This window comes from Oreochromis niloticus, linkage group LG1, assembly GCF_001858045.2.
Source record: "Oreochromis niloticus isolate F11D_XX linkage group LG1, O_niloticus_UMD_NMBU, whole genome shotgun sequence".
NCBI lineage: Eukaryota > Metazoa > Chordata > Actinopteri > Cichliformes > Cichlidae > Oreochromis > Oreochromis niloticus.
The window spans coordinates 39,266,517-39,278,980 of NC_031965.2; the positions used below are offsets into that span (position 1 = coordinate 39,266,517).

At 45.5% G+C, this 12,464-nt stretch overlaps 1 protein-coding gene across 4 annotated transcripts in view; it reads left to right on the forward strand.

The window, feature by feature from the left end:
* dok4 (docking protein 4) overlaps nt 1-11,817 on the forward strand; it is a 55,738-nt gene extending 43,921 nt beyond the window's left edge. For all 4 annotated transcript variants that reach the window (XM_005447839.4, XM_005447838.4, XM_019361682.2 and 1 more), the window contains 7 exons: nt 4,090-4,197; nt 5,912-6,026; nt 6,699-6,818; nt 8,208-8,397; nt 9,356-9,494; nt 10,086-10,203; nt 11,122-11,817. In XM_005447839.4, coding sequence (XP_005447896.1) covers nt 4,090-4,197; nt 5,912-6,026; nt 6,699-6,818; nt 8,208-8,397; nt 9,356-9,494; nt 10,086-10,203; nt 11,122-11,267 — 936 coding nt within the window. In that variant the 3' untranslated portion in view covers nt 11,268-11,817. The remainder of the gene's footprint in view (nt 1-4,089; nt 4,198-5,911; nt 6,027-6,698; nt 6,819-8,207; nt 8,398-9,355; nt 9,495-10,085; nt 10,204-11,121) is intronic.
* The last annotated feature ends 647 nt before the right edge of the window (nt 11,818-12,464 follow it).

Below are 12,464 nucleotides of genomic sequence, written 5' to 3' on the forward strand. Positions count from 1 at the left end.
GTCGGGGCTTTGGGGTCTTTGTCCTGTGGGAGCGCCCGACTGTGTCCATGTTTCAAACATCGAACTATTGATTTGATATGAAGCAGTCCTCCCTCTTTATTATTCTAACCACAGCCCCACACCATCACGCTGCCGCCACCATGCGTGACAGCTGACGCAGTGTTCAGGTTTAAACAGTTCACCTTCTTTGCAGACATACCTCCTGTCATCGTGAAAAGTCAAATCTTGAAAGTTTCTAAAGTAACAATAATTCATCTTTTACATTACTTTATTTGTTTTTTTGTCTTAAATTCTTGCTTTTACTCAGCAGTTGTCGCCTCTCCAGGCCAACTAAATCCATCCAGAACCACACCAGCTGATTGCTTTCACACCATCTTTGTAGTTTTCACACATCAAAGCCGGCAGCATCGAGCTGATTCAGGTTGCACACGGACGTCCACGTCTTCCTTGAAAGCTGCGATCCCAGGGAAACGCCGCCCCCGGTGTCATCGGAGGAATCATGTGTTACGCACACGTCTGATGGCTGTGCGAGGTCTCTGCGTGAAACATGGTGTTTCATCATTGTTCATGCAGAGATTTGTCATGACTGAAACCTGCATCTGAAACTGTTTTTCCATGACGTTACTGACTTTGTTGTGCTAACGCTGGATTGCACAGACTGCACTCAAAGCTCTTTATGCAAACACCTCGTTCACACATTCATACAAGAGCTTCGTTCTACACCTTTCTATCGTCAGTGACGGGTGCACTGCAGACCAACCTGGGGTTAGTGTCTTGCCCAAGGGTACCTGGCATGCAGACAGGAGCAGCCAGGGATCGAACCACAGACTTAGTAGATGACCAGCTCTGCCTCCTGAGCTGCAGCCACCACAAACCTGGTTCATCTGAGCTTCTAACTGTGAATGCTGATGTTACTCGTGCACAGTCACGGCTCAGTTCAGGATTGCATTAGCTCTACAGAGGTTTGCACTGTGAACACAGCCAAACGTCCTCTGCAGTGTTCAAGCAGAGCACAGCGTCTAATGTTTATTAATGTTATTGTTTTTGCTCCGTTATTTCCTCCTGATTCCTCTGCTCTATATTTCATTTATGAGGCTTTAATAACTGGAAGTCACCACAGTGAAGTTATTACTGTGTGTGTGTCAAACAGCTGCAGTCCTAAAACGCTTCATCCTAAAATGACCTTTAGATGCTTACAGTAGTTTTTGGTCTGAAAAACGTGCACTTCATGTAATGCACACTACAGATCTGGATGTGACTGAGCACTAATTAGCAGCTCTGTGTGTCTGTGCAGTCTGTGATAACCGAGCTCCCTGAAGATGGTCACCAAAAATGCTGCAGAGGCTTAAACGCAAACGTTAAGGTTTCACAGTATTTGTGGGTCATGTGACTCTGACCTGTGAGTCCGTCACAGGATCCGGTTCAGTCACTTTGCTCCTAGGAAGCGACTTCACAAACTATCTTGAGCGGATACGATCACTTAAACTCTGATCTGCTGCTAAAGTAGCCGGCTGTCATGCAGCACACCCATTTTCTGGCAGAGCTGTTTAAACCGGGCCTCTGCATCGTGTGGTTTCGGTCTGCAGCCGCTGCAGCTCAAGCGAAGGACAAATGTGTGATTTGAGAGAAAAACAGAGCAGCCGTGGATCCATTCAGAGTGTGCCAACGCAGCATTTCAAGGTTACGCTAACACCTCGGCTGCATAACATCATCATCTCCTCGTGCTTTCATCTGAGCGAGCCCCTCTGAGAATTACAGCAACTCCCAACAGCTCCGCACTCGTTTCATCTTTGAGGCTACAAGAAGGAAGCAATTAGCTCTCCTATCTTCCCCTTCCTCCCATCTCCCTCCTCCGTCTCCTCTCTTTAGCTTCACTTAGCACTCCTCACAGCTCTGTCTGCTGAGACCTGATTACTTCAGAGGACAGTGAAGGGAGAGATGAAGAGGAGGAGGCTGATGAATGATGGGGACTTATCAAAAACTACACGTTTAGTAGTTCAGCATGTTTTCTGTTCATCTGATTCTTTCAGTTTTTATTTTGTTGACAGTTTCAAAGCATTTAAATGCTATAAGTTGACTTAATCCACCCGATCTTTCTCCTTGTTTGTCTCATCAGGTCTCCAATAATCTGTTTGGGCTGTAATTATTATCATCATTATTAGTTTTAGTTATTATTTTTTAACCTGTTTGGCATACCCATGGTGAGAGAAGAACCACCAGTAACACTGTAAAATCTCCCAGTGTCTGTGCTGAGAAACAGCCCAGCCCGAGCCTGAAGTGTTCACTGGAGGACAACATGAGCTTAACTGTCCTCCTCTGAGGCGAGAGCCGCTCTGATCAGTCTATTGTGTCTGGTTTCTTCAGGCATCAGAAAACGTCTCCTCGCTGTGAAAGTGTCGCCAGAGTCAAACACTAAAGGCCAGCGTGTACTCGGGGTCAAAGTCAGGCTTAATGTTCTCTGATGTAGCTGGAGGTTAACCCTCTAAAGCCTGAACCTTGAAACTGCCAGAAAATTCTTTTGAAATGTTTTGAAAATGGAGAGTTTATTGAAGCATCTGACAAATTTGTTTGAAAACCTAATTACATTTTAATTTCCATATATGTCTTTTAATTTGTATCAATTTGTTACATCTGGCTTTAAGAAACCATCCACCTGTCAGTCAAAGAGGCCACTCCCCTAATAATGCAAACTTTAATCCTTAATACAATTTAAACAGATGAGTTTTAGAAACATTCTCCCTATGCAGGTGTTATGGAGGAGAAATGATCCACAGAAACCAAACAGTTTGTGTATCAGGCTGCAAACATGTTTATTTCTGCCGTAAAGTTTCAACTTGGGAGTCTATGGGGACTGACTCACTGCTGCCTCTGCTGGACGTTAGATGAACTGCAGCTCATCTTCATTCTTTCCCTGGATGTTGCTGCTTGGGTGGAAGTTCAGTCCATCAGCAATCCTCTTTCCTCAGAAAAGAATGAATTACTACCTGCTTTGGAAAAGAGCATCTGCTGAACTTGATTACACAAAATGACAAAATCATTGTTATGGATCCACGTCTGGGTGATGCTGGGAGTCTATATCAGAGCTAATCTCACTCCTTTGTGCTCAGATTTCCTTTTAGAGGTCACATATGTGAGGAGCTCTTTGTATTCCACACTTGTTCATTAAAGATCATCTCCTCGTCTCCCGCCCTCGAGACTGAACTCAGCTCTCGTAAACAACCGAGGCTGAAGGGGGGGGGGGTCTCGAGACATTTTGTATTTGAATTTATGAGCATATGTTGCTCTGTATGAAACACCAGCTACTTTCGCGGATAGTAAACTTGCATCTGTACAGAGACCTGTCTGTAACTTTCTTACTGGCTTTAGCCCAAATAATTACAGTTACATTAAAACATGTGAACTTTGATTTTATGTATTGTAGAGCCTGTAAAATAAGTAAGCGTGTAGCCCAAGTACAAAAGCTACACAACATGAGGTGGATCAGTTAGAAGTATGAGTTATAGACTTGTTACTGTTACTGTTGTTCCTGCACAAATTTTTCACCAGAAATTTAAACCTAATTTTCACGATTTATTGTGTTAAAGAAACTCACCAGAGTGTAACAACCAACCAGTTGTGTTGAAATACCCATGGTGTCAGTTGCTACTGACAACAAGAACTAAAGCTGTTTCAACGCAATGGGCTGAACCATTTTTTAATGCCGGGGGGGGGGTTAATGCACTATACTGAGTTTTAGAATTTAGTGACTTTAAGTTCAATGGTAATTGTAACTAGGCTCAAAGTGTTAATACTTACTTATATGCATATTTTTACATATGCAAAACTAGGGTGGCAAGAGAACATGCCACCCCATGCCACCACAGTAGATCCGCCCCTGAGGACAGAGATTTGTAGAGAGAACACGAGACGAAGCTTCACTCTGTATCCACGTCCTGCACTGACTTTATGCTCCACCAGGGGGAAGCACTGCTCTACAGAATGTGCATTATGTTGATATGAGTTTATGATGATATAAAATTAATGTCATTGTGTGTGTGTGTGTGTGTGTGTGTGTGTGTGTGTGTGTGTGTGCGTGTGTGTGTGCTTCAGATCTATCGGCGTTGTTGGCTGGTGTTCAAGAAATCTTCCAGCAAAGGACCTCGTCGTCTGGAGAAATACCCCGACGAGAAGGCTGCCTACATCAGAGCATGTCCTAAAGTAAGTGTGTGTGTGCGTGTGTGTGTATGTGTGCGCGTGTGTGTGTGCGTGTGTGTGTGTGTGTGTGTGTGTGTGTGCGTGTGTGTGTGTGGCTCAGGTGTGCTCTGAAGGAGAAAACTAACACTTTAGAGCTGACACACTCACTGACAGAGATGAAAGTCTGTACAGAGCTCAGCGTGAGACGACCGTTTCTTCTTCTTCTTCTCTTTAAAACTCAACGAGCTTTCGTTCTTCATCATCATCAGCAGCAGCAGCAGCAGCAGCAGCATTACTTCTCCTTCAAATGACCGTCCTGGCTGCCTTCACACTCCTTCGCTGAGCATCCTTCAGCCCATCGATGCTTGTGAACTTGTGGTTGCTCTTTGTTCTTTCTCACAAAGCTCCAAAGAATCGACTGTAATCCAATCACAGCTGAGATGTTAAGGTGGATGGGACGACTCCTACTGCAAGGAATCAGACACTGAGGAATATTTGGCTCAACTTTGATGTACACTACCACTCTAAGGTTTGGACACACCTTCTCGTTTAATGGTTTTTCTTTATTTTCATGACTGTTTACATTGTAGATTCTGACTGAAGGCATCAACACTATGAATGAACACATGTGGAATCATGTAGTAAACAAAACAGTGTGAAATAACTCAAAGCATGTTTTCTATTTTAGATTCTTCGTAATATCCACCCTTTGCTTTGATTCCTGCTTTGCACACTCTTGGCGTTCTCTCCATCAGTTTCATGAGGTCGTCACCTGAAATGGTTTCCAACAGTCTTGAAGGAGTTCAGAGATGCTGAGCACTTGTTGGTCCTTTTGCCTTCACTCTGCGCTCCATCTCATCCCAAACCATCTCCACTGGGTTTAGGTCAGGTGACTGTGGAGGCCAGGCCTCCATCACTCTCCTTCTTGGTCAAACAGCCCTCACACAGGCTGGAGGTGTGTTTGGGTTCACTGTCCTGTCCTGACATGTGGCTGCAGGATGCTGTGGTAGCCATGCTGGTTCAGTGTGCCTTCAGTTTTGAATAAATCCCCAACGGTGTCACCAGGAAAGCCCCCCCCCAACACCATCACACCACCTCTATGCTTCACACACAGACACGGTAAGTGGAACCAAAGATCTCAGATTTAGACTCATCAGACCAAAGCACAGATGGTCAAATGTCCAATCCTTGTGTTTCTTGGCCCAAACAAATCTCTTCTGCTTGTTGCTTTTCCTCAGTCGTGGTTTCTTAGCAGCTGTTTGACCATAAAGGCCTGATTCACTCAGTCCCCTCTGAACATGTAGAGATGTGTCTGCTACTGGAGCTCTGTGTGGCATCTATCTGGGCTCTAATCTGAGCTGTTGTTAACTTGTGATTTCTGAGGCTGGTGACTCGGATGAATGTATCCTCAGCAGCAGAGGTGACTCCTGGGCTTCCTTTCCTGGGGCGTCCCCATGTGAGACAGTTTGATCGTAGCGCTTGATGGTTTTTGTGACTGGACTTGGGGACACATTCAAAGTTTTAGCAGTTTCCCGGACTGACTGACATATGAAAACGAAGCAGAAAACCTGACCTGGATTAAATTAGACTGATTGCCTCATTAGCCAGTGATATGTAACCTGACAGGCCCTGCCAGCAGGTGGCGCCTCGGCTCCTAGGTTGATGTTAGAGGTCACAGTGTCTCTGCGTGGTGTTTAATCAGCCCTGATTTCCACTTTATCTCCAACTTGCTGTTTAGGTGACAGAGATCAGCAATGTGAAGAACATCACACGACTGCCACGTGACACCAAGCGACAGGCGGTGGCCATTGTGTTCACAGACGACACCTCACGCACCTTCACCTGTGAATCAGGTAACATGTCTGCCTCGACATGTTCGGGGGGGGATAGAGAAGGCACAATGGAAGAGTTAATGGTGATGTATAATGATGTGTAATGTATGAACATATGAGGAAGAGCAGTGCCCAGTGCATCATGGGAATCCCCCGGCAGCCTACACCTATTGCAGCATAACTAAGGGAGGATTCAGGGTCACCTGGTCCAGCCCTAACTATATGCTTTAGCAAAAAGGAAAGTTTGAAGCCTAATCTTGAAAGTAGAGATAGTGTCTGTCTCCTGAATCCAAACTGGAAGCTGGTTCCACAGAAGAGGGGCCTGAAAACTGAAGGCTCTGCCTCCCATTCTACTTTTAAATACTCTAGGAACAACAAGTAGGCCTGCAGTGTGAGAGCGAAGTGCTCTAATAGGGTGATATGGTACTACAAGGTCATTAAGAGTTCCTAAAAATGTTCAGACTTGATGCCTGCTAATTCAAAAGGAGCTCATATGTTTAAACCTTTAAAATCTGCGTTCTACTGTGGATAAAATAAATAAATATAGATTTATGTGATTTTCAAATTTCCAACTTTTTTTGAGTTGAGTTTGTTTGTGAGGAGCAGGATTTTAAATTATTTTAACGGGGAGTCGGTGAGGTGAAGCCAATACGTGTTTCTAGTCCCCGACAGCTCTCTCTCTCTCTCTCTCAGAGCTGGAGGCTGAGGATTGGTTCAAGACGCTGTCGATCGAGTGTTTGGGGATGCGACTTAATGACATCAGCATGGGCGAGCCAGACCTGCTGGCTGCTGGAGTGCAGTGTGAACACACAGGTACAGCACACACACACACACTGTGACTATGACCATTTTATCAGTCCGAGCTGAAGATGTTCAGATGTTCATTGGCAGTGAGACAGGATCAGAAATGAGTCCATCAGAGGGACAGCTCAGAGTCAGGCTGAGAGGGTCTGAGTGTGTGCAGAGGAGGGGGGGTGGAGGATAAAGATGGAGCTGCCAGGCAGGAGGAGAAGAGGAAGACCTCAGAGGAGGTTCATGGATGTAGTGAAGGAGGACATGCAGAGGGTTGGTGTGACAGTGGAGGATGCTGGGACAGGAGGAGGTGGAGGCCCCTAAAGGGGGCGATATGTTTTTGGATGTATGGTATTTTTACCCGTGATATTTCTTTTTGGTTGTTTTCCTTTGATCAAGGCTGCTGTTGTAAATCTGCTCTTAATGACTCGTTAAATCAGGGTTACGTTGACTCGCTGCACCATCGTGTGGCACAAAGTGGTATTACATGAAAGTCCAGCCCAGCACAAAGATGTTTTCTGTTAGGAGGCCTGGGTCGTTGACCCAGGGTTTTTGAGTTTGTTATATTATTTATAATTTCTAGTCTTTGGTTTCTTTGAGTTCTGTCTTATGGTTTTTGTCTTTGTCGTCTCTAGTTGCTCTGTCTCCCCTGTCAGCTGTATCCCCTTGTCTAGTTCGCTTCTCTGTGTATCCTTAGTTGCTATATCCCCGTGTCCAGTCAGTCTGTGTCTGTAAGTTCAGTCTGTGTTGTGTTTCCTGTTTTACTTTGAAGGTCTCTGTCTTTTCTCAGTGTGTTCAGTTTACGCTTCTTTGTCTCGTTAGTCCTGATTTGCCCCAGCTGTGTTTCCCTCCTGTTGCCCATTCCCTGATTATTCCCTCTGCGTATTTAAGCCCTGTGTTTTCCTGTGCTCTCTGTCGCGTTCTACCGTTTACTTAGCTGTGTGTTCTGTTAGTCCTCTGGTTTAAGTTTATTTTGATTTTTTCCAGTCATGTTATGTTACCCCTTTTTGAGTTCAGTATTAAAGCTGTTTTGAGTTCACCTTTGGTCTCCGGAGTCTGCACCTTGGGTCCTATTCCTGTCTGCACACAGCCTGCACCTAACAGTTTTCACCGTGAAACATTTCAAATTAAAAACAGGAAGTGACACTGAAAGCTCCTTCAACTGTGAAAATATATTAGTTTCTTTTTATGTCAGATTTCATAAACCTTGTAACGGTCATTGCACACAGTTATGAAAACCTATTTAGAGGTTGTGTCTGTTATGAAAGAATGAATAACTTTAACTTTATTCATCCTCCAGCTGCAAAAAAAGCAGTTCACTGTTAATCGGTGTTTACTGTGAGGACCTGAGCATGAAAACAGATTTTACTTAACATTTGGGCGGGGTCTGACCGTCCTCTGTCTCCTCAGAGCGCTTCAACGTCTTCCTCCTCCCCTGCCCCAACCTGGACATCTACGGCGAGTGCATGATGCAGATCACCCACGAGAACATCTACCTGTGGGACATCCACAACCCTCGCACCAAGCTGGTCACTTGGCCGCTCTGCTCACTGCGGCGCTACGGACGCGACGCCACCCGCTTCACCTTTGAGGCTGGACGGTGAGACTTCGTGGTGGTTGGGGGGGGGTCTGTCCTCAGCCATCCTTTGTTAGCAAGGTGACTTTGAGATGAAGTGCTTATCTGAACTCACATACCGTCAGTCCAAGGATACCACACACTCACACACACACACACACTCACACACACACGCAGGGCGCTGCATTGGGCTGAGCCTCGTGAGGAGATTGATTGAATAGATTAGTTGATGAATCGATGCTGGGACAGACCTCCTTATCTCCTCTTCTTTGATAAAACCTGACCAGCTATGATTGGGTCAGCATGCAGATAATGCTGTGTGTGTGTGTGTGTGTGTGTGTGTGTGTGTGTGTGTGTGTGTGTGTGTGTGTGTGTGTGAAACAGCAACAGAGCCCTCTGGCGGATGTAGAGGGCTCTGCTGCGAACGCAGCAAAGCGCTTAAACTCAAACCTGACTGGAGAAGATGATGTAATGATCTTACTATTAGCACATCGATCGATTATCAGAAAAGCGCCATCTAAGACGCTCACCATCAGTCAGTGAGTGGTTAGGGTCGAGTATAAAGGGGCTGACTGAGCCTGGAGTGGACATTGGAGGAGCTGCTCAGGATGCTGCTTGGCCTCACTGCTGTGTCACCAGCAGTGCGTCCTGCTGGTGACACAGCAGGCCTCACTGCTGGTGACACAGCAGGACGCACCGCTCCTCCACCAGCAAAAAATAACTTTAACTACACAAAGATGGCAGGAAGAATCAGGCCAGAGATGAAACTGCAGATCACTTTCACATTTGTCGTCTTGTTAACCACAAAATTAGGGTAAATCCCTAATTTGGTGACGTTGTTTTGGAGGATGAGCAGTGCTTTACTTCCCTCATCTCAACCTTTATCTTCTCTGGAGTGACTCAGAGAGAAAACTGAGCAGTAGGATTCAGACGACTGCGAGGTAACTCCGACGTTTTCACGCTGAGCTGCTGTCATGTGCAGGATGTGTGACAGCGGCGAGGGACTCTACACCTTCCAGACCAGAGAGGGGGAGCAGATCTACCAGAGGGTCCACTCGTCCACGCTGGCCATCGCCGAGCAGCACAAGAAGGTCCTGCTGGAGATGGAGAAGAACAGCAGGGTGAGACGTGACCAAATTCAACCTTTATTCAAACCCTGTGCGATCACAGCAGCGCACTGCCACAGACTGGATGTAAATGATGGAAGTGGCAGGTCAGAAAACATCCAGCAGGGGGCGACTTCTCTGTTTCAAAGAGCAGCTTAATTTTAAAAATTATCATTAAGTGTTAATAAATGCATAAATGTGTTCATCTCAACAAAGTTTTGAAAATGTCAAAATAAACTTCCTGTAACGCTGTGATAAACAATTGTAATAAATCAGGCTATAAAGTCCTATGAAATTTCACATTCATACTTCATATTCACATTTTATTCATTTTATTTTGTAAATAAACAGAAAAAAGCAGTAAATACAAATCACACAAAGATAAATAAAGAAACCTGCCTTGCTCAGAGGCTCCGCGGCAGCAGAAGAGAACATGGGATTACATCATGAGGTTAAAAACGGGCTGGTCTGTTTGCGTACCTGTGGCGTCTTCCTGCTGGGACGCTTTCACAATAAAATGAACTTGATTCTTTGATTGCATGTGAGCCGTGCTACTTCCTGTGCTCTTTGTCTCAATTCCTGATGTTGTCTTTTTTTAACTCCCAGCTGCTGTCGAAGGGCTCAGAGTCTGGCTCGTACCCCTGCACCCCCACCGCCATCCTGCCCCGATCCGCCTACTGGCACCACATCACTGGAAACCAGACCGGCATGGATCCCGGCAGCGGTACGCCGCACGCCGACCCTTACATAACATTTACACGAGATTTATATAAGATTGAACTCTTAATGTTGATGATGTCAGAAGTTCGAAAGCTCCTCCCATAAACTCAACGAAACCTGATTTTTGTCTTCACGGTCGTCTCTTTAAAGCTCTGCACTCGTAGGAAGTCGCGCTCTCATCACCTCCATGCTCCATCTCCATGTTACGGACATACTTTACTTTTTTCATTCTCTTCACCTCCTTTCTAGGAGGCAGAGGGTCGTTCAATACAGATGGACTCAGTGTTGTTTTTAAAAAACAACTCAAAACTCACCTTTTTAAAACTGCTTTTTTCTCATTTTTGCTTGTTTTATATTGTCTGTTTTACCTTTTTATGACTTTTTATCTTATGTGCAGCACTTTGTGACTCTGTCTATAAATAAAATTTTATTTATTTATTTTATTGACAGATCATCAAAAAAGACAAAGACAGAAACACATCAGTCCACAGATGAGCCGTGTCCAAATACAGAGACGTTACCAGTTTATGCTTCATAAGAACGTCTTTAGAGTCACACATGCATTTAGTCTCAACATAAAGTATCCAGATATTTCTGTCTTTGCAACTTCAAATAAACATTATTCATAAACTCTTAATATATTCAAACGTCAGATTTCAGATTTCTCACCTGCTGCTTTTATCTACGTGTCCCAGTAAACATCAGAAACGTGCTTATAGAGTCGGATGTTAGAGGAGCTGCACAGAGACTCGACGTCACACAAATTCAGCTTTGGTTTCAGAGTTTTTGGTGGATTGTGTTTTTGATCGTGTGGTGAAGCCGACGCTTTACACAGACGTGTTGAGGAAATCGATATCGGAGTCAGGCAGCGTTAAGGCTCCGCCTACCTCAGGTAACAGGTGTGTTTCTGCTCCGTCCGTAGGTGACGCCGTGGAAGACGAGCTGCTGTCCACCCGCCTGCCTCCCGACCGCCACGCGACGCTGCCCCTGGCAAACACACACACGCAGTCTCAGCCACACATACACACACACTCCCCGACACACTACCCCACCTTCCCCGGACAGTGACACACACTCTCACACAGGCGTGTGTGGACTTTGAAGACACACACAGGACCCACATGCATGCAGACACACACACACTGGACACTCCCTCCTTATATCTGACAGCCCAACATCACACCTCACAGGATGGAGGGACCCTAACAGCGGCCGGCACGCCGTCCTGAGAGCGCACTTCCTGCGGCTGCTTGCTGCTGTGTGGCGTGAGGACTGAAAGCTCTCAGCTTCAAACCAGACACAGAGTGAAGATTGTACGGATGTTTTTATACTGAATTTCTACTGCAGCTTCCTTTTGAAATCACAAGAATAAGGAGGAAATGAGCGGCAGCCTGACACGCACACATCACAAACACGTCACACACACATGGACCGACGCAGGCCTGTTAGCGTCCTGCTGCTCGCTCAGCTGCTTCCTCCTCCTCACACCAAACATCAGTCTGCCGCCACGTGTGTGAAGATGTGTTGTGATCTTTATTTGACCCGCCCACAGTCACATGCCAGCTTGGCTACTAGAATAAGCAAGAATTCAGTTATTAAATGACAGAATTTTTATTTACACCTCAGAAAATTAATTTGTAATTGTTCGATTTGCTTGTTAGGTCTGACGCCTTTAACCGTTTCCAGGTCTGAATCCTCCTTCATTCCTAAAATCAGGAAAACTGTGAGGAACAGCTGAGGGTGGAAAACAGTCCAGATAATCCAGTCCAATAAAACCTCTGTGCAGCTGTTTGCACAGCTGTGACAATAAAGTTTAATCAAAAGGAGGATTTATGAGGTGAGCAGGAAGAAAGCTCGCTCTCTGGCTGATGGATTAAAAAAAGACTACAAAAGCACGGCGAAAGCGTCTGAACTACAGTTCATGTCATAGACTGTATATAAAGGATGGATGTAGCTGCCCAGATGTGACCCTGATGGGATATGATGTCTCACTGGTAATGACGATCATGCAGTGAAACGTGGACCAGCAGCTGAGAGCTAAACTTCAGCACTGATGCCACTTTTTAGCTCTGTCCATCTTTCTTTACAGTCTGCACACCGAGTTTACGCGTCGGGCTCTCGGCAGCGCTGCCGAGCTCGGTCACTCCGATGTTTCGAGGTGGTCTGGATCTCTCGATGATCCCGAGCTCATTCTGAAGTCAGACACTGTGAGATTTTAAACACGTGCTGTGCGTGAATAGAGCTGATAAAAAGCTGCACAGGACC